Raw genomic sequence first — 19,768 nt, 5'->3', positions numbered from 1 at the left:
AACTGACTGAGCCACCCAGGCGCCACCCCGCCAAGGAATTTTTATATGTTAAAGTAGACTTATAGGATCCTGGGGAGTTGGGCTAAGATTACCTTTTGCCCTTGGTAAAGTGTCAACATGGAAGCAGCTGACTTTCTAGAGGAATGTCACTCCGCTTGTTTCAAGGGCTTGTCCGTGGGCTGTAGGTAGTAAGGAAATTTAATTTTTCTTTTCCCTTTGTTTCCCACATCAGCTCCACCTCTCTAGCAGCTGGAGAGCACCATTCCCTCCTTTGTCCCTTTAAGCCTACAGGGGGGAAGCACTTTCTGCTGTTGCTATCCTCTGGGTGTCCCCCCCCCCCCCGTACTTTGTTCCCTTAATCCTTTTGAGAGACAGAGCGCGCGCGCACAGAGGAAGAGTGAGAGGGAGAAGCACATGCCCCGCTGAGCAGGGAGCCCCGAGCTGGCGGATCTCTGCAGCCCGAGACCAAGACCAGAGCAGAAGGCAGTCCGAGCCAGCCAGGCGCCCGGCAGGCGAGATTCCTTAGCCACACCCCCCCGCGCCGCTACGCTTACGGTGGCACGCGGAAGTGGGCGGGGCGCCGTCGGGGCCCGTGTCTTTCCCCGCGCACTTGGATGACTCATCCGGGAGCCATCGGTGCACGAGTCTGTCCGGGCCATCTCTCACGTGGGTATCGCTCTCCTGGGCCATCCTTGCTACCTTGCTTGCTGCCCTCTCTTTCTGCACTCACCCCAGGCCTGATTGATGCGGGCCACTTCCGTGTCCCCAACAGGCAGAGCTGCGTCCAGATGGGGCCCTTTCCTGCGACCTTGTGCGCGGTCCGTAGACGCGAGTCAGGGGAGGAACCCCCCCCACCCCGCCCCACGTAAAGCCATCCCCTCTTGCCCAGTTCCTTCCACCAACAGAAAGCCTCCCTGCCGACTGCCTCGCTTATGTCCTCCTAGTCGTTGGGCATGCAACCCTGATAGAGACAGCCCTGCCCCTGCGCTCTTGGAGCGTGACTGGTAGATCTAAGGCAAATGGTTTCTATGTGATAAATCCTGTGGCAGTTACGGTATAAAGGACAACTGTGAGGCACCTAACTTCAGAAAGGTGATCAGAATGGGGTGGGGAGCGCTGAGAAACCGAAATCCAGCATCCTTCTCTGAAATGAGGCTTGGCCTGAAAGGGCGGGAGGGGCTGCTGAGGGATGTAGATCAAGAGGCCCTTCAGTCAGTCTGCAAATACTAGATTTTTTTTTTCCTTTTTAAAAGCCCCACCTATTTTTCCAAGCCTTGGCAATCCAGTGGAGCTAAAACAGCTACAGTCCGTGCCCACGTGGAGATTTTGTTCTAGTGGGGAAGGTAGAGTTTTAAATAAGTTAAAATGTCAGGTATTAAAAGTAAATAAGTAAAAATAAAATGAAACATGAGGTACTAAATAGATAAAATAAAATTTCAAGTACTGCTAAATACTATATAGGAAAATAAGATAGGGTCATCTGATAGGAGTGGGTTGAGGAGGTTCCTGGCTAGAGGCCAGGAATCTAAATAAGAAAGTGCTAGTTAGACATGGGATGCCTGGGTGGCTCTGCCTTAGGCTCGGGTCATGATTCAGGGTCCTGGGATTGAGCCCTGCATCATGGAGCTCTCTGCTCAGCGGGGAGCCTGCTTCTCTCTCCCTCCCTCTGCCTGCTTCTTTCTCTGTGTTAAATAAATAAAATCTTAAAAAAAAAAAAAGCCATGCAAATATCAGGGTGAGAAAATGGCCTTCCAAAACAGAGGTTGGCAAGTTAGAATACAAAAGAAGCAAGTGTGGTGGGGGCGTTGCGGGTGAAAAAAGATCATGGTGTGAGATAGGGTTGGAGAAGTGGGCAGGGGGCCAGGCTAGGTGAGCCAAGGTCCTGAGTTAGAAGCTTATACCGTGTGTGATGAGAAGCCATGATCTCACTTATGTTGAAATATGGCAAATGGTTTGTGGTTGGGGCAGGAGTGGAATCGGGTGCTATTCAGGAGGCCCCAAGTGAGTGACGGTGATGGCTTGAAAAAGAGTGATGGTAGCAAAGATGAAAGGATGCATACAGGGGCACCTGGGTGGCTCAGTTGGTTAAGCATCTGCCTTTGGCTCAGCTCATGATCCCAGGGTCCTGGGATCGAGCCCCGCATCGGGCTCCCTGCTGAGTGGGGAGCCTGCTTCTTCCTCTCCTCTTGCTTGTGTTTCCCCTCTCTCTGTCAAGTAAATAAGTTAAAAAAAAAAAAAGGACGTGGACAGATTTGGGATATGTTTGGAAATAGATTTGCTGATGAATCCATCAGATATAGAGAGGGCTCAGGAATAAGTGAAGTTGACTGTATTTTTGGCCTGAGCAACTGATTTAAGAGTGCTGATTGGATGGGGAAGACTGGGAGAACAGGAGGTCTGGAGAAGGGAGAGATCAGAATTTCTGTTTTGGCCCAAACAGACTACCATCGGTGCTTATGAGACATCCATGTGGAGATGTCACGTGAGCATTTTAATGTACCGGTTTGGCATGTCCGGGCAAGTCAGGATTGAATTAATTTATGGAATCTGTTGGCAGATAGCGACTTGAATGAGATGAAATTGCTGTTTTTGGTCAAAAATGGTTGAGTCCTGGCGGTTTCACTGGCTCAGTCTACTAGATGGTATTTAAGGCCACGGGTCTGGATGAAGTCACTTGGGAAGAGCATGTAGACAGAAGAGAGTGAAGGACAGGTGCCTGAGCCGGAGCAGCCAGAAGGTAGAGGCATACCAGAAGAATGGTGTCATCTGACTCCACCAACTGGGCCCAGTCCAGCTCATCCTGTGGGTTTACATTTAGATGCTATTTTTTCCAGAAAGTTTCCCCTAACTCCTCAGCTGCTAGGCCGGTAGCCACAGTCTCTCAGCCTTAACCACACTGGGCTGGAAACGTGGGGGCGCTTGCCTGTCTCCCTCAATAAAATGTAAGGTCTGTGAGGGCGGAAATGGTTTTTGTCTTCAGAGCGGTGTTCCTAAGACCTTGCCTGGGGCCCAGCAAAGTGCAGGTGCTCAAGGATCGTGTGCCAAGGATGTACCCGTATTCCCTGTTCCCACATTTTGCAGGATGAAGCCCCCCGAGCTTCCGTTTTTCATAGTATCTCATCTCTCCGAATGCCCCTGTTTTCCCCACCCCATCCCTAATGCCTCCAGAGCCTCAGCTGTCTTGGAAATCTGAAATCTGTTTGACAGGGAATAGCTGATTACCTTTCAGGGATCTACATCATTTCCCACAACGGACAACTCCAGCGATGGCCTCCGTTCTTCACTTCTACGTCCATCCCTCTGGCCATGAGAGGGCAGCTTCTGGACACACTCAGAGGAAGCTCCAAGGGAAGCTGTCAGCGCTGCAGGGTGTCAAGACCGAGCTGTGCTACAATGTGAACTGGACAGGTTGGGCCAAGTATTGGATGGGGGGTGGGTGCCAGGCCGGACAGGGTCTCAGCATATGCCCGGCCTGTCCCCCCACAGCCAAGTCCCTGCCGAGCGCTGAGGAGATGAAGAAGCTGACATGGCTGTTTGGCTGCCCCTTGTTACTGGGTGATGTTGCTCAGGAGTCCTGGCTCCATCCTGACTCCAACGACCTGCTGGTGGAAGTTGGGCCCAGGCGAGTGTCTCAGCCCAGGGTAGATGCATTCCGTGTTCTCAGGCCGAGCTCCCTTCCAGACGCACTGCCCACCCCTTCCACTCCCATTCCTCTTCTTCCTTCTCCTGTGACCCTTGACGGGTCTGTTTTTCCTTCACTCCATCCTGCTCCCTGCTTAGAAGGCCATGCACCTGCCTTCCCCATATGGGAAGACGTCTTTGAAAGACCGAGCCAGGGTGCCTGGGTGGCTCCGTTGGCTAGGCGACTGCCTTCGGCTCAGGTCATGATCCTGGAGTCCCGGGATCGAGTCCCGCATCGGGCTCCCTGCTCAGCGGGGAGTCTGCTTCTCCCTCTGACCCTCTTCCTTCTCGTGCTCCTATCTCTCATTGTCTTTCTCTCCAATAAATCAATAAAATCTTTGGGGAAAAAAAAAAAAGACCGAGCCAGCTACCAGGCACGTTCTGTAAGTAAAACAGATTGCATTCTGAGAAGTACGAAGTCAAAGCATTTTATGCTGGAAGGACAGGTCCGGTTTGATTTGAGTGACCTTCGAAAGCAGGTTTCTTGGTGCCCGGGTCTGAGGCTAGAGGCCAGGTCGCAATCAGCGGGACAGCTGTGGGCGGGATCCACCTTCTCGGCTGGCGCTCTCAGGTCCTAACCATCCAGCCCACTTCTCAGGCTGAACTTCTCGACCCCAGCATCCACCAACATCGTGTCAGTGTGCTGGGCTGCTGGGCTGGGGGCTGTGGATCGTGTGGAGACCACCCGGCGCTACTTGCTCTCGGTGAGGTGTTGGGCTATCCGTGGTGAGGGGGAGGAGGAGCTGGGCCAGAAATAAAAGAGATGAGGTCCTGAACTCGGGAGAAACGGGGAGGAGCTCTTGGCTTTAGGCCTGTCCTGTTCCCAGGTTGTTCACTGCCTGAGACTTCCTGGTCGAGGGCTGAATGGGAAGGAAGTCCAGCCTGTGGTCCCCTTGCTAATCTGTGCATCCTTACATGGGCTCGTGCCTGGACGGGGCATGTCTTTCTAATCGGCACTCGGGCACCACGCAGATTAGCCATGGGCTGGATGACTGGGAGGAGCCGGGGTGCACCACTCTGTCCAGACTTCAGCCCTCCACCTCCTGACGCCTTGTGTGTGTTTGCCCCTAGTTCGCCCACCCTCCATCGGCTGAGATGAAGACCATCGCTCTGGCCACCCTGCATGACCGCATGACCGAGCAGCACTTCCCCCATCCCATCCAGAGCTTCTCCCTTGGGAGCATTTCCACACCTCTCAACGGCTCTATCAACATCCTGGCTGAGGGCCGGTGTGCCCTGGAGAAGGCCAACCGGGAGCTGGGTGAGCCGGGGTGCCTGGGAGGGAGGCCCAGGCGAGGCCAGTCAGCGGGTGCCGGGCCCCGGGACCTGGTGCCCTGCGTCTTACAGTCAGCTTTCCCGGGTTGTCTCCTAGGCCTGGCCCTAGACTCCTGGGACCTGGATTTCTACACCAAACGCTTCCAGGAGCTACAGCGGAACCCCAGCACCGTGGAGGCCTTTGACTTGGCTCAGTCCAATAGGTGGTGGGGCAATGGGGACGTTCTGAAGGCTGAGCCCGTGGAGGTTGGAAGGGAAGGGCACAGGGACTTGCCTTCGTGGCTCTCCTCTGGCTCGGGGGTGTCCCTGAGTCTGTTTGAGGGCCCGGGCTCCTCCTCCATCTGGTAGTCTATACCCAGGTCTCGATTTCATATTCACTTTGGATCTCAGCAATCCACAGTGACAGGACATTTGAAGGTTTTGGCTTTTTGGAATCTATTCTGACTTGTTCTCTATGTAAGAGTTGGCCGTTAACTGTTGCTGATTGCTGAGAAGACACGGCATGCTGTGAGAAGTGACCCAGCTTTCTGCCTTTCCTTCCCTCCCCACGTCACCCCTGCAGCGAACACAGTCGACATTGGTTCTTCAAGGGCCTTCTCCACATGGACGGGCAGGAACTGGCACACTCCCTCTTTGAGTCCATCATGAGCACCCAGGCGTCCTCGAACCCCAACAATGTCCTCAAGTTCTGTGACAACAGCAGGTGGGCTGTGCCTGAGGTCGGGGGGGGCGGTGGCAGGCTCAGGGGAGGGGAGGCCCCAGGAAGGAAGCAAGGTCCAGAACCACTGTGTCCACAGCGCAATCCAGGGGAAGGAAGTCCGATTCCTACGGCCCGAGGACCCCACACAGCCAAGCTGCTTCCGGCAACAGCAGGCCCTGAGACATGTCGTCTTCACAGCAGAGACCCACAACTTCCCCACAGGTGAGCTGGGTCCTGGGTATGGATCGGTGAGATAAGAGTGTGGGGTAGAGTGAAGGTCCTCCGGTCCGGGCCTGGGAAAAACAATCAGGGAGGCTGGTTATCGTGATTTTTCTTTTCTTTTTTTTTTTTTTAAGTAGGCTCCATGCCTGACATGGAGCCCAACGCGGGGCTTGAACTCACCACCCTGAGATCAAGACCTTGAGTGGAGATAAGAGTCGGATGCTTAACCGACTGAGCTACCTAGGCGTCCCGTCCTGATTTTTAATGGGGTGGTCAGAACTGAGGTTTGTCTCTTTGGTACCCACACATCTCCCCCATCTCTTTACAGGAGTGGCCCCCTTCAGCGGTGCGACCACAGGCACAGGGGGCCGGATCCGAGATGTCCAGTGCACGGGCCGCGGGGCCCACGTGGTGGCTGGCACGGCTGGCTATTGCTTTGGAAACCTGCACATCCCAGGTCCCACCTCCTTCCTCCCTACCATCTCTTCCTTGTCCTGGCGGCCATGGAGCACTTCTATCTCTTACGTCATCCCGGGTGCCTTTTCTTGGGAGGCAGGCCCTAGAGTAGCTGGCCTGTCACCGTGAGGACTCTAGGCCAGGGGAAACCCAAGTCACCAGACAGGCTTTGCAGAACCGCCATTTTCTTTATAAGCTAGCACCTGCTCAGCAAGGAAACATGACACTGGGTCAGTCTCATGACCACCTGTCCCCCAAGTCCTATTTCTTTTCCTTTTTTTTTTTAAAGATTTTATTTATTTATTTGTGATGGACAGAGAGGGAGAGCGAGGGAACAGCAGACTCCCCACTGAGCAGGGAGCCCAGTGCAGGGCTCGATCCCAGAACCCTGAGATCATGACTTGAGCTGAAGGCAGAAGCTTAAGCACCTGAGCCACCCAGGCGCCCCCAAAGTCCTAAGAACCCTGATCCTAAGACTCAGAGGGAAGATTGGCGTGGGACCTAGGGAAAAAGATTGGTGCTTTGTTGTACGCCCTACCTCCTCCTGAAATGGGGTTTCCTAAAATGGGATATTCTACGCGCACGGGTGGTCCTTGGTGGCTTAGTTAGACTCTTCCTGAAGGACTCTGGCTCCTCTGTGTCCTGTCTTAACGGTCCAGCCAACTTTCTGCTTTCCTTCCAGGTTATAATCTGCCCTGGGAGGATCCAAGTTTCCAGTATCCTGGAAACTTCGCCCTGCCCCTGGAGGTCGCCATTGAGGCCAGTAATGGGGCTTCTGATTACGGCAACAAGTTTGGGGAGCCAGTGCTGGCCGGTGAGGCTGGGGGTTGTCGAGGACAACGGACACCGAGTACCAGAGGGGGGTGGGGTGTATGACTGAGTGGGTGCTGGGGGATACTGGGTGATCGGACTCTGCCCCCTCTCCCTGGGGTGTCCATGCTCCAGGCTTCGCCCGCTCCTTGGGTCTCCAGCTCCCTGACGGCCAGCGGCGTGAGTGGATCAAGCCCATCATGTTTAGCGGGGGCATCGGGTCCATGGAAGCTGAGCATGTGAGCAAGGAGCCCCCGGAGCCAGGTAAGAGCCCGCCGCCCCTTTTCTTCATATCCAGCCAGCTTTGTCCCCAGCACTGCCGGAGGGGAGTTTAGAGACCACTTCCTAGGTTGGTTTTTCATCTCCCAGCGTGTGTCTCTCCTCCCGGTACGGGTTTCCAGGGTAGGATAGGGCTTTACGCCAGTGGGGTGCTCGGTCTGCGTCGCCTCTGTGTGCGCCCCGGTTTCCTCCCGCACGGCAGGGACCCACCCTGCTAAGTCAGGCCAACCCATGTGTGTTGAGTGCCTGCCGTGCGCCAGGGGCTTTTATCTGCCCGGTCAGTTCGCGGGGGGTGGGGGGCAAACATCCATTAGGCCCCATCGTGTGCTGCATCGTGTGCTGGAGTCAAGATAAGAGCCAGGTCAAGTTTATGGAAGAGGTGACCCAGTCACGTGGTTCAGAACTTAAAAGGCAGAAAAGGTCATACAGTGAAAACTGTCCTTCCCTTGACCTCCCAATTTCCCTCCCCAGAGATAACCGGTGTAAACCAGTGACTTGTGTATCTGACCAGAGGTTTTTTTCCTGCATCTGTGAACAGACCTGTCTGCGTATTTGTCCTTTTTTTTTTTTTTTTTAGAACAAATAACATAGGCGTACACTACTTTTTTTTTTTTAATCACCACTTTATTGAGATGTAATCCGGGTACCGTAAAGTTCACCCTTTTAAAGTGTACAAGTCAGCGGTTTTTTAGGATAGGCACAAAGCTGTGCCTCGAGCACCACTAATTCCAGAACATTCTTGTCACCGCCATACCCGTTAGCAGTGTCTTCCTCCCTCAGCCTCTGGCAACGGCTCCTCTCCTTTCTGTCTCTGGGGGTTTTGCCTATTCCGGACATTTCATGTGAAGGGACTCACACAGAATGTAGCCTTTTGTGCCTGGCACCTTTCACTTTGCACAATATTTTCAAGAATTATCTGTATGGTAGCATGAACCGGACCCTTATTCCTTTTTCGGGACAGACCTCTCGTGTGTCTATCTGTGCATCAGTTGGTAGACATCTGGGTTCTTCCGCTAGTGTAGATAATGCTGCTATAAACACACGTGTACATGTTTTCTGGGCCTGTATGTTCTCATGCCTCTAGGCTATGTAACTATGAGTGGAACTGGGGGCTCGCACAGTAACTGTGTCCAGCTTTTTGAAAAACTCCCAGACTGGTTTCCAAAGTACCATTTTGCACTCCCCCCAGCAGTGTAAGAGGTTCTGAATTCTCCACATCCTCACCAACTCCTGTTATGTCTCTCTGATTCTAGCCACCCTATGGCATGAAGTCGTATCTCATTGTGGTTTGGGTTTGCGTTTCCCTAATGACTAATGATGTTGAGCATCTTTTCACATGTGTTTAGAGATCTTCCTTGGAGAAACGTCTGTCTGGATTCTTTGTCCTTTTTTTTTTTTTTTTTTGGATTCTCTGTCCATTTTTAAATTGGGTTGTCTTTCTTTTTTGGTGGAGTTATAGGAGTTTTATGTATTCAGGATGCTAAATGCTTACCGGATAGATACATGATTTGCAAGTATTTTTTCCTGTTCTGTGGATTGTCTTTTTACTTTTTTCATGGTGCCTTGTGAAGAAAACAATGTTTTTAGTTTTGGTCAAGTCAGGTTTATCTATATTTTTTTCTGCTGCTTATGGTTTTGATGTCATGGCTAACCAAACCATTGCCTAAGCCACGGTCATAAAGACTCACAGCTGTGTTTTCTTGTCATATTATTATAGTTTCTACATTTAGGTTTCTGATACATTTTTGTTTTTTGTTTTTTCTTTTAAGATTTTTTTATTTATTCGAGAGAGGGAAAAGGAGAGAGAGAGCACGAGCAGGGGGTGGGGCAGAGGGAGGAGCAGGCTCCCCTCTGAGCAGGGAGCCTGATGAGGGGCTTGATCCCAGGACCCTGAGATCATGACCTGAGCCGAAGGCAGACACTTAACCGACTCAGCCACCCAGACGCCCGTCTGATACATTTTGAATGAATTTCTTAATATGGTGTGAGGTAGGAGTCTTAACTTCTCTCTTTTACGCATGGATGTCCAGTTGTTCGAATGCCGTGTTTTGAAAAGACTATTTGGACCTTGCCGAATGGTCTTGGGACTTTTCAAAAATCAGTTGTCCCGGGGGTTCCTGGCTGGCTCAGTCAGTAGAACATGTGGCTCTTGATCTTGGGGTTGTGAGTTCACGCTCCATGTTGGGTGCCGAGCCAACTTAAAAGAAGAAAAGAAACAAAAATCAACTGGCCACGAACGTAGAGTTCATAATGGATTCACAGTTGTATTCCATGGTCCACAGATCGATTGATGTATCTTTCTGTCCTTGTGCTAGAAGCACACCGTCTGGATTACTACAGCTTTGTAGTAGGTTTTAAAAGCAGGCGGTATGGGTCCTCCAGCTTTGTTCTTTTTCAAGATTGTTTTGGTTATTCTAGGTCCTTTACATTTCAGTGCACATTTTAGGATCAGCTGCTCCATTTCTGTGAAAAAGACAGCTAGATTATGACAGGGATTGGGTTGACTGCAGATCATTTGGGAACGTGGCCATCATAACAAAGTTAAGCCTTTTACTCTGTCAGCGTGGGATCTGTTTCCATTTGTTTAGGTCTACTAACAGATGTTGTAGTGTCAGTGTGTAAGTCTTGCACTTCTGTTGTTACGTTAATTATTGTTATTTTCTTTCTGATGCAATTGTAAAGGGGCACGCATAATTCTGTACCTTGCTCTTTTCACTTAGCAATATATATATCTTGGAGATCATGTCATATCGATAAATATCATAAAAATCATTCGTGTGATCCTCTTTTGCGGGGGGGGGGATAGTGTTTCAGTGTATGGATGTACCGTAATTTATGAATCAGCTACCTCTTGTTGGCATTTACATCACAGTTGACCCTTTGAACAACACGGGTTTGAGCCCTGCAGGGCCGCTTGTGCCTGGATTTTATTCAATAAAGACGGTACAGTCCTGTAAACGTATTTTCCTTCTGCTTTTCTGAATATTCTTTTTTCTTCAGCTTACTTTATTGTGAGAACACAGTACAACGTATACCGTAAGACTACGGTGTATTGTAACATATGGAATATGTGTTAATTGTTCGGTAGTTTTTTGACTTATTTATTAGTTTATTAGTTTTTATTACTTATTAATCAGCTGTTATTGGGAGAGCTTCCGGTCAATAGTAGGTTATTAGTAGTTGACTTTTGGGGGAGTTGATTGTTCTGTGCACATTTTTTTGCTGTGCAGGTCAGCACCCCCTAACCGCAGTGGTGTTCAAGGGTCAACTGTATTTCCTATCTTTGGTATTACAAATGATGCTGCAACGTTTGATTTTGTGCATAGGTGATTTTGTGCCTATGTTGTCAAAGGTGCGGCGTAAATTCCGCCGCGTGTATTTACCCAAAGAATACGTACGTTTGTAATATTGATTGCTCTCCCCTTTTGCACGCTTCCCTTTATCCTTACACTTGTTCCTGCTCCCGCTTCTTCTGTTGGCTTCCCCAGCATCCCGACTCTGCCTTCCTTCCTCTCAGGCATGGATGTGGTGAAGGTTGGGGGTCCTGTCTATAGGATCGGAGTTGGGGGCGGAGCTGCGTCGTCTGTGCAGGTGAGTGGGACCAGCTCAGGGGCGCGCTCCGTGACGTTGTCAGGCCCTGGGCATCGGTGGGGTGTGAGCCCCCAGACCCCTCCAGCCGTGCTCTGCCGTCCCTTCCCCCAGGTGCAGGGAGACAACACCAGCGAGCTGGACTTCGGGGCCGTGCAGCGCGGGGACCCAGAGATGGAACAGAAGATGAACCGTGTGATCCGGGCTTGTGTGGAGGCCGCCCGGGGGAACCCCATCTGCAGCCTCCACGACCAGGGTGCTGGTGGCAATGGTGAGGAAAGGGATTGGGCTGAGGCAGGGGCATTGGGGGTCTGCAAGCGGCCGCCCGGCCCTGGGTCCCATTCTCCACCCCCAGTACCTTCTGGAGAGACTCGGCATTGGGGGGCGTGGGAGCCTGCTGTCGCGGGATGGTTGGTGGGGGGGGTGCAGCAGGACACACAGAATTAGGGGCTCCTTTGGACGCCAGGGCCTGACCATGGCCGGGTCCCCACCTCTCCCCTACGCCCTCTCGCCAGGCAACGTCCTGAAGGAGCTGAGTGACCCCGCCGGGGCCATCATTTACACCAGCCGCTTCCAGGTGGGCCTTGTCCCCTGAGGTCTGGCCGTGCCTCCGTCCCCGCCGGCCCCAGCCTGCTCCCCGAGACTCGTAGCAGAGACGCGAGACTGAGGAGTGCTCACTGACCCTTCCCTTTCCTCCTCCATCCTGGATGCAGCTTGGGGATCCGACCCTGAACGCCCTGGAAATCTGGGGGGCTGAGTACCAGGAGTCAAATGCCCTTCTGCTGAGGCCCCTTGACCGGGACTTCCTCGATCGCGTCAGCGCTCGGGAACGCTGCCCAGCCAGCTTTGTGGGCACCATCACGGGGGACAGGAGAGTGAGTTGGCCCAGGGAGTCGGTGGCGGCCGCGGTGGATGGGCTCGGAGCTGCTTCCTCCCGGGCCGGAGGGAGGGAGAGCTGTTCAGGGGGAAGAGATGAGGGGAGGATGGGAGTCGGTGACACGCAAACTGGCGGACAGCGTGTAGGAGGCGGCCAGGGGCAGGCACTCAACGGGGAAGCCAGACAGAGGGTGGAAAGCGTGCTTCTGCCCGGCTTTCTGGAAGTATTCCCTGCTGGGGTTCCCAGTCAGCCCTCTGGGCTGTGTGGCCGTAGATAGTGCTGGTGGACGATCGGGAGTGCCCCGTTGGAAGAAATGGCCAGAAGGACGGCCCCCCCTTGTCTTCCCCAACCCCTGTGGACCTGGAGCTGGACTGGGTGCTGGGCAAGATGCCTCGGAAGGTATGTGGCGGTGGGAGGGAAGGCCGGTTTTCCTACCTTCTCTGCTCCAGCTCTTGCGACCGCCCTTTGCCCGACGCGTGCTTTGTCCCCTATATGCCCGGTGCTCCCGCAGCTGCTCACACCCCTGTCACCTTCTGTGTCGTAGGAGTTCTTCCTCCAGAGGAGTCTCCCCGTGCTGAAGCCTCTGGCCTTGCCCCCGGGCCTGCGTGTGCGCCAGGCTCTGGAGCGCGTTCTGAGGCTGCCCGCCGTGGCCAGCAAGCGCTACCTCACCAACAAGGTGCTCCCCACACCCCCTGCTCCGCCCCTGTACCCTTCCCTCTGCTCCCCCTCCCCGTGACTGTGGGGACTCAGCAGGCCCAAGGGAGAAGCGGCCCTGAAGGCCGGCTCCCCTGCTCCCGCCACCTCGGGCCTGGGTGTGGGGGTCCCCCCCTCCCCGCCCCAGCGTCCCTGGCCCCTTGCCAACCCCAGCTGGTTCTGCAGGTAGACCGCTCTGTGGGTGGCCTGGTGGCCCAGCAGCAGTGTGTGGGAGCCCTGCAGACTCCCCTGGCAGACGTGGCCGTCGTGGCACTGAGTCACCAGGAGCTCGTCGGGGCCGCCACAGCTCTGGGAGAGCAGCCCGTGAAAAGCCTGCTGGAGCCCAAGGCGGCCGCCCGGCTGGCTGTGGCCGAAGCCCTCACCAACCTAGTGTTCGCTCTGGTCACCAACCTCCGGGTGAGTCCCGCTGGGACGCATCTGCGTCCACCCTCCACCTTCCACTCTCGTCCTTCCTGCTCGTGACTTCCCAGCCCCTCCGCCCCCAGCCCAGACTCCCCACCTCTCTTGTCTCTGACGGCCGCTGTTTGCCGCTTCCCAGGACGTGAAGTGCAGCGGGAACTGGATGTGGGCGGCCAAGCTCCCGGGGGAGGGCGCGGCTCTGGCTGACGCCTGTGAGGCTATGGTGGCGGTGATGGCGGCCTTGGGTGTGGCGGTGGATGGTGGCAAGGACTCTCTCAGCATGGCCGCCCGGGTCGGCTCTGAGACAGTGCGGGCTCCTGGTATGGTCCTGGGGGTCACGGGGAGAGGGGCAGACTTGCGGGGCTGGACTGGCACCTCACTGTTACTCCTTTTTTTTTTTTTTTTTTTTAATTTTTTATTAACATAGAATGTTTGTTTCAGAGATACGGGTCTGTGATTACCTTTTTTTTTTTTAAGTTATTTTAGAGATTGTGGGCGAGAGCAGGGAGGGGGCAGAGGGAGAGCGAGAGGGGAAGCAGACTCCCTGAGCTGTCCAGACACGGGGCTTGGTCTCACGACTCTGAGATCACGACCTGAGCCGAAGCCAGGAGTCAGATGCTCCACCGCCTGCACCCTCCAGGCACCCCTACTCTCTTACTCCTTGCTCTGCAGGATCGCTGGTCATCTCAGCCTATGCCGTCTGTCCAGACATTACAGCCACTGTGACCCCAGACCTCAAGCATCCTGGAGGGGGAGGTACGGGCCCTCCCCGCTCCTCACTGCACTGTGTATTCAGAGCTGGGTCCTCTGGGAGGTCCGGGCCCCTTGTCTTGGTTCTGGGACTGGGGGTCTGTGGGTCTGTCCACATGCCGGGAACCTTAGTACTCGTGAGCAGGGCAGGGCATTCTAAGCCGTCCAGCTCCCTCACCCCCGCCCCGTCTCCCCAGGCCTTCTGCTGTATGTGCCTCTGAGCCCCGGGCAGCACCGGCTGGGGGGCACGGCTCTGGCCCAATGCTTCTCGCAGCTGGGCGAGCATCCTCCCAACCTGGACCTCCCCGAGAACTTGGTGCGTGCCTTTAACGTCACCCAGGGGCTGCTGAGAGGTGAGTGAGGCCTTGGGGGAGATGGTGCACGTGACTGACACTCACCGGCTGAGCAAGTAAGGGGGGTGGGCAAGAGGGGTCCGTCGCCCTGGTCTCTGGTTCTCGGAGTGTGCCCACATTCTCCCCTGTGACCTACTCTGCAGAAGGGGGTGCAGGCCCACCAGGTTTGGGCCCTGAGGCTGCTGAGCATTTTTCTCCTTCCTCCAGACCGCCTCCTCTGCTCAGGCCATGACGTCAGTGACGGGGGTCTCATCACCTGCCTGCTAGAGATGGCCTTTGCTGGGAATTGTGGGATAGAGGTGGATGTGCCTGCCCCTGGGGTCGACGGTGAGGAGCCTGGGGTCTAGACTCGGGCCTGGGCTGCCTGCCCCACCCTGTCGACCCCACGTCCTGTGAAAAAAATGGAGTGTCCCCAACCCCGTTCCCAAGTCCTTGGCTGTCTGACCACTGAGCCTGGTGACTCACCCATCCGGGCTCCCCCCCCAGCCCCCAGACCCTGAGGCCACATCCTTGGTCCCTGTCTCCCAGGCCTCCCCTCACCTCTGATCCCCCACAGTCCCCTGGCGGCACCCTCGTCACCCTCGTGCCCCCCTTGTTCTCCCAGCGCTGTCTGTGCTGTTCGCCGAGGAGCCGGGCCTGGTGCTGGAGGTGCAGGAGCCAGACCTGGCCCAGGTGCTGGAGCGCTTCCGGGCTGCCGGCCTCCGCTGCCTGGAGCTGGGCCCCACGGGCGACGCCGGGCCCCACGCCCTGGTGAGGAAGGGCAGAGCGGTGCACAGCGGGGAGGCCATGGCTCACCTGTGCCAGCCCGGGGGCGGGGGGGGCGGGGGGCCCAGGCGGGACACCCTTGCTCTTGGCCCTGATTGACGCGCCCCTCCCTCAAGGTGCGAGTGTCCGTGAACGGGACCGTGGTCCTGGAGGAGCCTGTTGGGCAGCTACGAGCCATCTGGGAGGAGACGAGTTTCCAGCTGGACCGGCTGCAGGCAGAGCCACACTGTGTGGCCGAGGAAGAACAGGGGCTGAGGGAGCGGACGGGGCCCAGCTACTGCCTGCCCCCAACCTTCCCCAAAGCATCTGTGCCCCACGAGCCTGGTGAGGGACTCTGTGCCGTCTGGGCTTCCCCAGCCCTCAGCCTGGGGGCTGGAACCCAAGGCCTGGATGCCGGGGCCTGCCCAGGAAAAGGTGTCGGGGGGGGGGGCATGGTTTGTGGTAGGGAAGGAGCCCTCTGGCCCAGAGACACTCTCCCTCCCCGCAGGTGGTCCTGTGCCCCGTGTTGCCATCTTGCGAGAGGAGGGAAGTAATGGAGACCGCGAGATGGCAGATGCCTTCCACTTGGCCGGGTTTGAGGTGAGCAGGTGGCTGGCAGAGCTGGGGCCAGGGCTGGGCCTTGGGCTGTGTGTCGTCCTATACTTCTCCTGCCTGTCCTGCCAGGTGTGGGACGTGACCATGCAGGACCTGTGCTCTGGGGCAATCGGTCTGGACACATTCCGTGGTGTGGCCTTCGTGGGCGGCTTCAGCTATGCAGATGTCCTGGGCTCTGCCAAAGGTGGGTGTCGGGCATCTGCTCACTCCCTCCCCTGCGCATTCCTGCGGAGCTGCCTTGGCCCCCCCTCCTCCTGACCGCAAGTTGGCCTCTCACCTCCGCAGGGCCATGGGTGGGGAGGATATTCATTCTGGGCCGGGTGCTGGCAGCAGGCCCATGGGTAACTGATGTGAGGCCGGGTGGCTGGGTGGCCCTGGGTGGCAAGGAGCCCGTCTAAAGGGGCGGCAGCTACGCAGCGCCAGCACATTGTGCTCTCGGAAGGCGGGTTCAGCGTGGCCAGATCTTTCTGGTTTCTAAGAGAAGCCAAGAATCCAGATTGGTTTTTTTTTTAATGGTTCTTTTTCTCTTTTTTTAAGAACTTGTTTGAGAGCGAGCAAGCGAGAGGAACGCAAGCAGGGGGAGGGGCAGAGGGAGAAGCAAGCTCCCGCTGAGCAGGGAGCCTGACACGGGGCTAGATCCCAGGACCCTGAGATCATGCCCTGAGCTGAAGGCAGATGCTTGACAGACTGGGGCGCCGCCAGATCCAGATTTTTATATGAAATCTTATTTTTAAACATCAGGCAGTTAAATAAAAAGTGTTGAAAATGCTCTGCTGGCCAGGCCAAAAAACTTATGGGCCATCTCTGGTCCAGGAATGGCAATATTTAAGCAGATAAACCTGTTTCTTCTCTTTGTATTTGCCCTGTAGGGTGTATGTGTGTGCACATGTGTGTATGTGTGCATGTGTGTGCACACGCGCGTGTGTGTATGCACATGTGTTGGGGGCTGGCTGGCACAGGAAAGCGGCCGTCCCCCTCCATGCCAGCCCCACCCTGACGTCCCTGTTTCCTCCTAGGGTGGGCAGCTGCCGTGACCTTCCACCCCCTGGCCGGGGCCGAGCTGAGGCGCTTCCGGAAGCGGCCCGACACCTTCAGCCTGGGCGTGTGTAACGGCTGTCAGCTGCTGGCTCTGCTGGGCTGGGTGGGAGGCAGCCCTAGCGAGGAGGCTGAGGAGCCGGACCCAGACTCCTGGCCCGCCCCGCCTGGCCTCGTGCTGCGCCACAATCTGTCCGGGCGCTTCGAGTCCCGCTGGGCCAGCGTGCGGGTGGGGCCCGGGCCCGCCCTGATGCTGCGAGGCATGGAGGGCGCCGTACTGCCCGTGTGGAGCGCTCACGGGGAAGGTCAGGCTCCGGAAGGCCGGGGGAGGGTCTGGGGGGGTCTGGGGGCGGACGTGGGTGGAGGGCCTGAGGGAGCTTTGCCCTCACTTCCCCCCTCCCCCGCAGGGTACATGGCATTTTCTTCTCCGGAACTCCAAGCCCAGATTGAGGCCAGGGGCTTGGCTCCATTGCACTGGGCGGATGATGCTGGTCAGCCCACGGAACAGTACCCCATGAATCCCAACGGGTCCCCCGGGGGGGTGGCAGGCGTCTGCTCCCTTGATGGCCGCCACCTGGCTCTCATGCCTCACCCTGAGCGGGCTGTGAGGCCGTGGCAGTGGGCTTGGCGACCTCCCCCATTTGACACCCTGACTGCCTCCCCCTGGCTGCAGCTCTTCATCAATGCCCGAAACTGGACCCGGGAAGGAGGCCACTGAGCAGGCCGGGGAGGCTCCCCTGGGCCTGATGGTTTGTGCCTGGGGGTCTGCTGTCCTCCTCATCCTCAAACTCAGAAGCACCCCACCTTCTCTCCAAATACGTCTTGGACAGACAAGGGCCAAAATGCCGAAAAAAACAACTCTGCTGGTTTTGTTAACCTGCCTGCTTTTGCCTTATGCCATGGGATCTGTCTTTGCTTCTGCTCTGACAGGGTTGTCTGTGGGCCGGAAAGAGGAAAGAGCCCACACTGGAAAGTGAGGATGCGCGGCCGGGAGAACGTTCCATTGCCCGCCCCCCTCCCCCCCCCCACACTCTACCCAGTGATCGCCACGCTGTGCCTGCCATCACTCCTCTGGGCTCGGTGGGATGTTTTATGTGCCCCTTCCTCGTAACGGGGGTTGAGGGGCTTGTGGGTGTATGAAAGCATGCAAGTCAGGACCTGCATGTTCTCATCAGAAAAACAGAAGTTTTCTGGATTCTGGATTCCGCTTTTTAAAATGTTGCGCTGTGCTGTGTAAGCAGTTTGCAGAAGTTTCTCTGAGCGGGTCTCCAGCTGTGTCCTAGGGCTACCCCAGTGCAGGCCTCTGAACTCAGTATTTGCTCCTCGATGTAGCAGCTCCCTTCCTGAAAGAAATGGTCAGCACCTGCTTCCCTAGAATTAAGCCTTTAGCCTTTAGCCTGCCTGCCTGCCTGCCTGCCTGCCTTCATCCCATCCCATTCCATTCATTTCTTCCTGCCTCCATCCATCCATCCATCCGTTTCCTTCCTTCTCGCCTCCCTCCCTCCGTTCATTCATTCATTCCATTAATGTTTGGTGATTAGCTACAGTGCCAAGCACTGTCGCTGCCCCCAGGGGTTTTATGATCTGAGAGAATTTTAAAATAATAGCTCTAGGGCGCTTGGCTGTCTCAGTCCAAAGAGCATGTGACTCTTGATCTCAGGGTCGTGAGTTCGAGCCCCACGTTGGGTATGGAGATTACCTAAATAAATAAACTTAAAAAAATCAAACCATGGCTATATATGGCACGTGCCATGAACCAAGTGTGTCTGTATCTAAAGTATTTTTCACAGGAATTCCACAAGGTACTTGATAGGTGCCCCTTCCCACCCCCCTTTTTTTTTTTTACAAAGGGGGAATTAAGGGTAAGGATTATATAAATGGCCTAGGGTCACACAGCTTGTAAGGGCAGAGCCCGGAGGCCCACTCACCCCTGCTGCTGCACCCTGGCATCCTGCAGTCACAGGTTTTGGAGGCCGTCCAGACTTGCTGACAGCCGTCCATCGCTTCCTTTGCTCACAGGCGTGTGTATGAAACTTGTACGCAGAGTCCGTTTGTCCCGAAGTAGTTCAACATCTTCATTAAAGACATTTCCCCAAGAATGGAGACTGGAGTCAGATCCTAGAGGGCGGGGGGGGGGGGGGCGCTGGTGGGTGGGAGGGCAGGGGGTGCTGAGCACAGTCTTCTAGTGGGACAGCCGCAAGATGGAGTATATCATAGTGATGATACAATGTTAAATGATCTCCATGAAGAAAACTGTTTCAGGCTTCTTACTGCTTTGCAAACTGACCTACCCTGAGCGTCTGGGTGGGGGTGGGGTGCGGATGGGGGGGCTCTTAGGGGTCATTTTTGGCATTTGAATATTCTTCCCTGATGTTGGGAAACCATATGTATAATTAAAAAGAAAACGGGCGTGCCTGGGTAGCTCAGTCAGTTGGGCTTTCGACTCTTGATTTCGGCTCAGGTCATGATCTCAGGGTCGTGGGATTGAGCCCCACGTTGGGCTCCAAGCTAGGTGGGGAGTCTGCTTAGGGTTCTCTCTCTGCCCCCTGGCCCTCCCCTGCTCATGCTCTCTCTTTCAAATAAAATCTTAAAACAAACAAACGTTGAGTGGAAAAATAGCTTCCACGCTGAGATGCCTTTAAAAAAAATTCTTGGGGCACCTGGGTGGTTCAGTTGGTTAAGCATCTGCCTTCAGCTCGGGTCATGATCCTGGGGTCCCGGGATCGAGCTCCCACATTGTGCTCCCTGCTCAAAGGGGAGTCTGCTTCCCTCCCCCTCTGTCCCTCTCCCTGCTTGTGCTCTCTTTCTCAAATAAAAAAAATGCTTTCCCTCTTCCTTTGCCCCTCCCCCCACCTTTCTCTCTCTCCCTCTCTTAAAACAATAGGCCCCAAATGATATCACTTAGGCCAAGTCCCCCAAAGGGGGCTTAATACCTAATCTGCATTGTCGACCTCCCCCTAAAATGTCTCATTTTTTAAGCTTTATTTATCTTAGAGAGCACAAGCCGGATGGACAGAGGGAGAGCGAATCTCAGGCAGACTCCGTGCTCGGATCAGAGCCCAGTGCGGGGCTCCGTCTTATGACCCCGACCAAGATTATGACCTGAGCCAAAACCAAGAATTGAACGCTTAACTGACTGCACCACCCATGCACCCCCCAAAATGTAGTCTTAACTGGTCAGTGGAGTTTTCCGATGGGCACCAATGAGTCTGCCACATGGCCCTCTCCATCTCCCAGAGGGAGCTCTAATACGCACGGTGAGACCCCCTG

At 55.3% G+C, this 19,768-nt stretch overlaps 1 protein-coding gene across 2 annotated transcripts; it reads left to right on the top strand.

The window, feature by feature from the left end:
- The first annotated feature begins 587 nt into the window (after positions 1-587).
- PFAS (phosphoribosylformylglycinamidine synthase) lies at positions 588-18,597 on the top strand. 2 transcript variants are annotated; one of them, XM_028125019.2, is made up of 28 exons: positions 588-666; positions 3,230-3,408; positions 3,487-3,622; positions 4,280-4,385; positions 4,753-4,942; positions 5,054-5,159; positions 5,519-5,659; positions 5,754-5,878; positions 6,207-6,335; positions 7,017-7,148; positions 7,280-7,408; positions 10,941-11,014; positions 11,126-11,282; positions 11,527-11,588; positions 11,725-11,886; positions 12,162-12,287; positions 12,433-12,564; positions 12,768-12,998; positions 13,141-13,321; positions 13,674-13,757; positions 13,949-14,104; positions 14,312-14,431; positions 14,709-14,854; positions 14,986-15,193; positions 15,357-15,448; positions 15,533-15,647; positions 16,480-16,803; positions 16,906-18,597. In XM_028125019.2, the coding sequence occupies exons 2-28, from the start codon at positions 3,267-3,269 to the stop codon at positions 17,214-17,216; spliced, it is 4,017 nt and encodes a 1,338-aa protein (XP_027980820.1). In that variant the 5' UTR covers positions 588-666; positions 3,230-3,266; the 3' UTR covers positions 17,217-18,597. The 2 variants fall into 2 exon arrangements, with proteins under 2 accessions (XP_027980820.1, XP_027980821.1); XM_028125020.2 differs by having other exon boundaries at positions 590-666; positions 3,208-3,408.
- Positions 18,598-19,768: the final 1,171 nt, after the last annotated feature.

The sequence above is a fragment of the Eumetopias jubatus genome, unplaced genomic scaffold (genome assembly GCF_037043125.1).
Source record: "Eumetopias jubatus isolate StellerSeaLion01/CBP00866 unplaced genomic scaffold, mEumJub1_p1.0 scaffold_10, whole genome shotgun sequence".
Taxonomy (NCBI): Eukaryota; Metazoa; Chordata; class Mammalia; order Carnivora; family Otariidae; genus Eumetopias; species Eumetopias jubatus.
This window is presented reverse-complemented; position numbering and strand designations above follow the sequence as displayed.

Coding starts and splice junctions, on each gene's coding strand:
- PFAS (XM_028125019.2), top strand. CDS start 3,267: ATGGCCTCCGTTCTTCACTTCTACGTCCATCCCTCTGGCCATGAGAGG. Junction 6,336..7,016: donor TGGAAACCTGCACATCCCAG/GTCCCACCTCCT, acceptor CTTTCCTTCCAG/GTTATAATCTGCCCTGGGAG. Junction 13,322..13,673: donor TGAGACAGTGCGGGCTCCTG/GTATGGTCCTGG, acceptor CTTGCTCTGCAG/GATCGCTGGTCATCTCAGCC.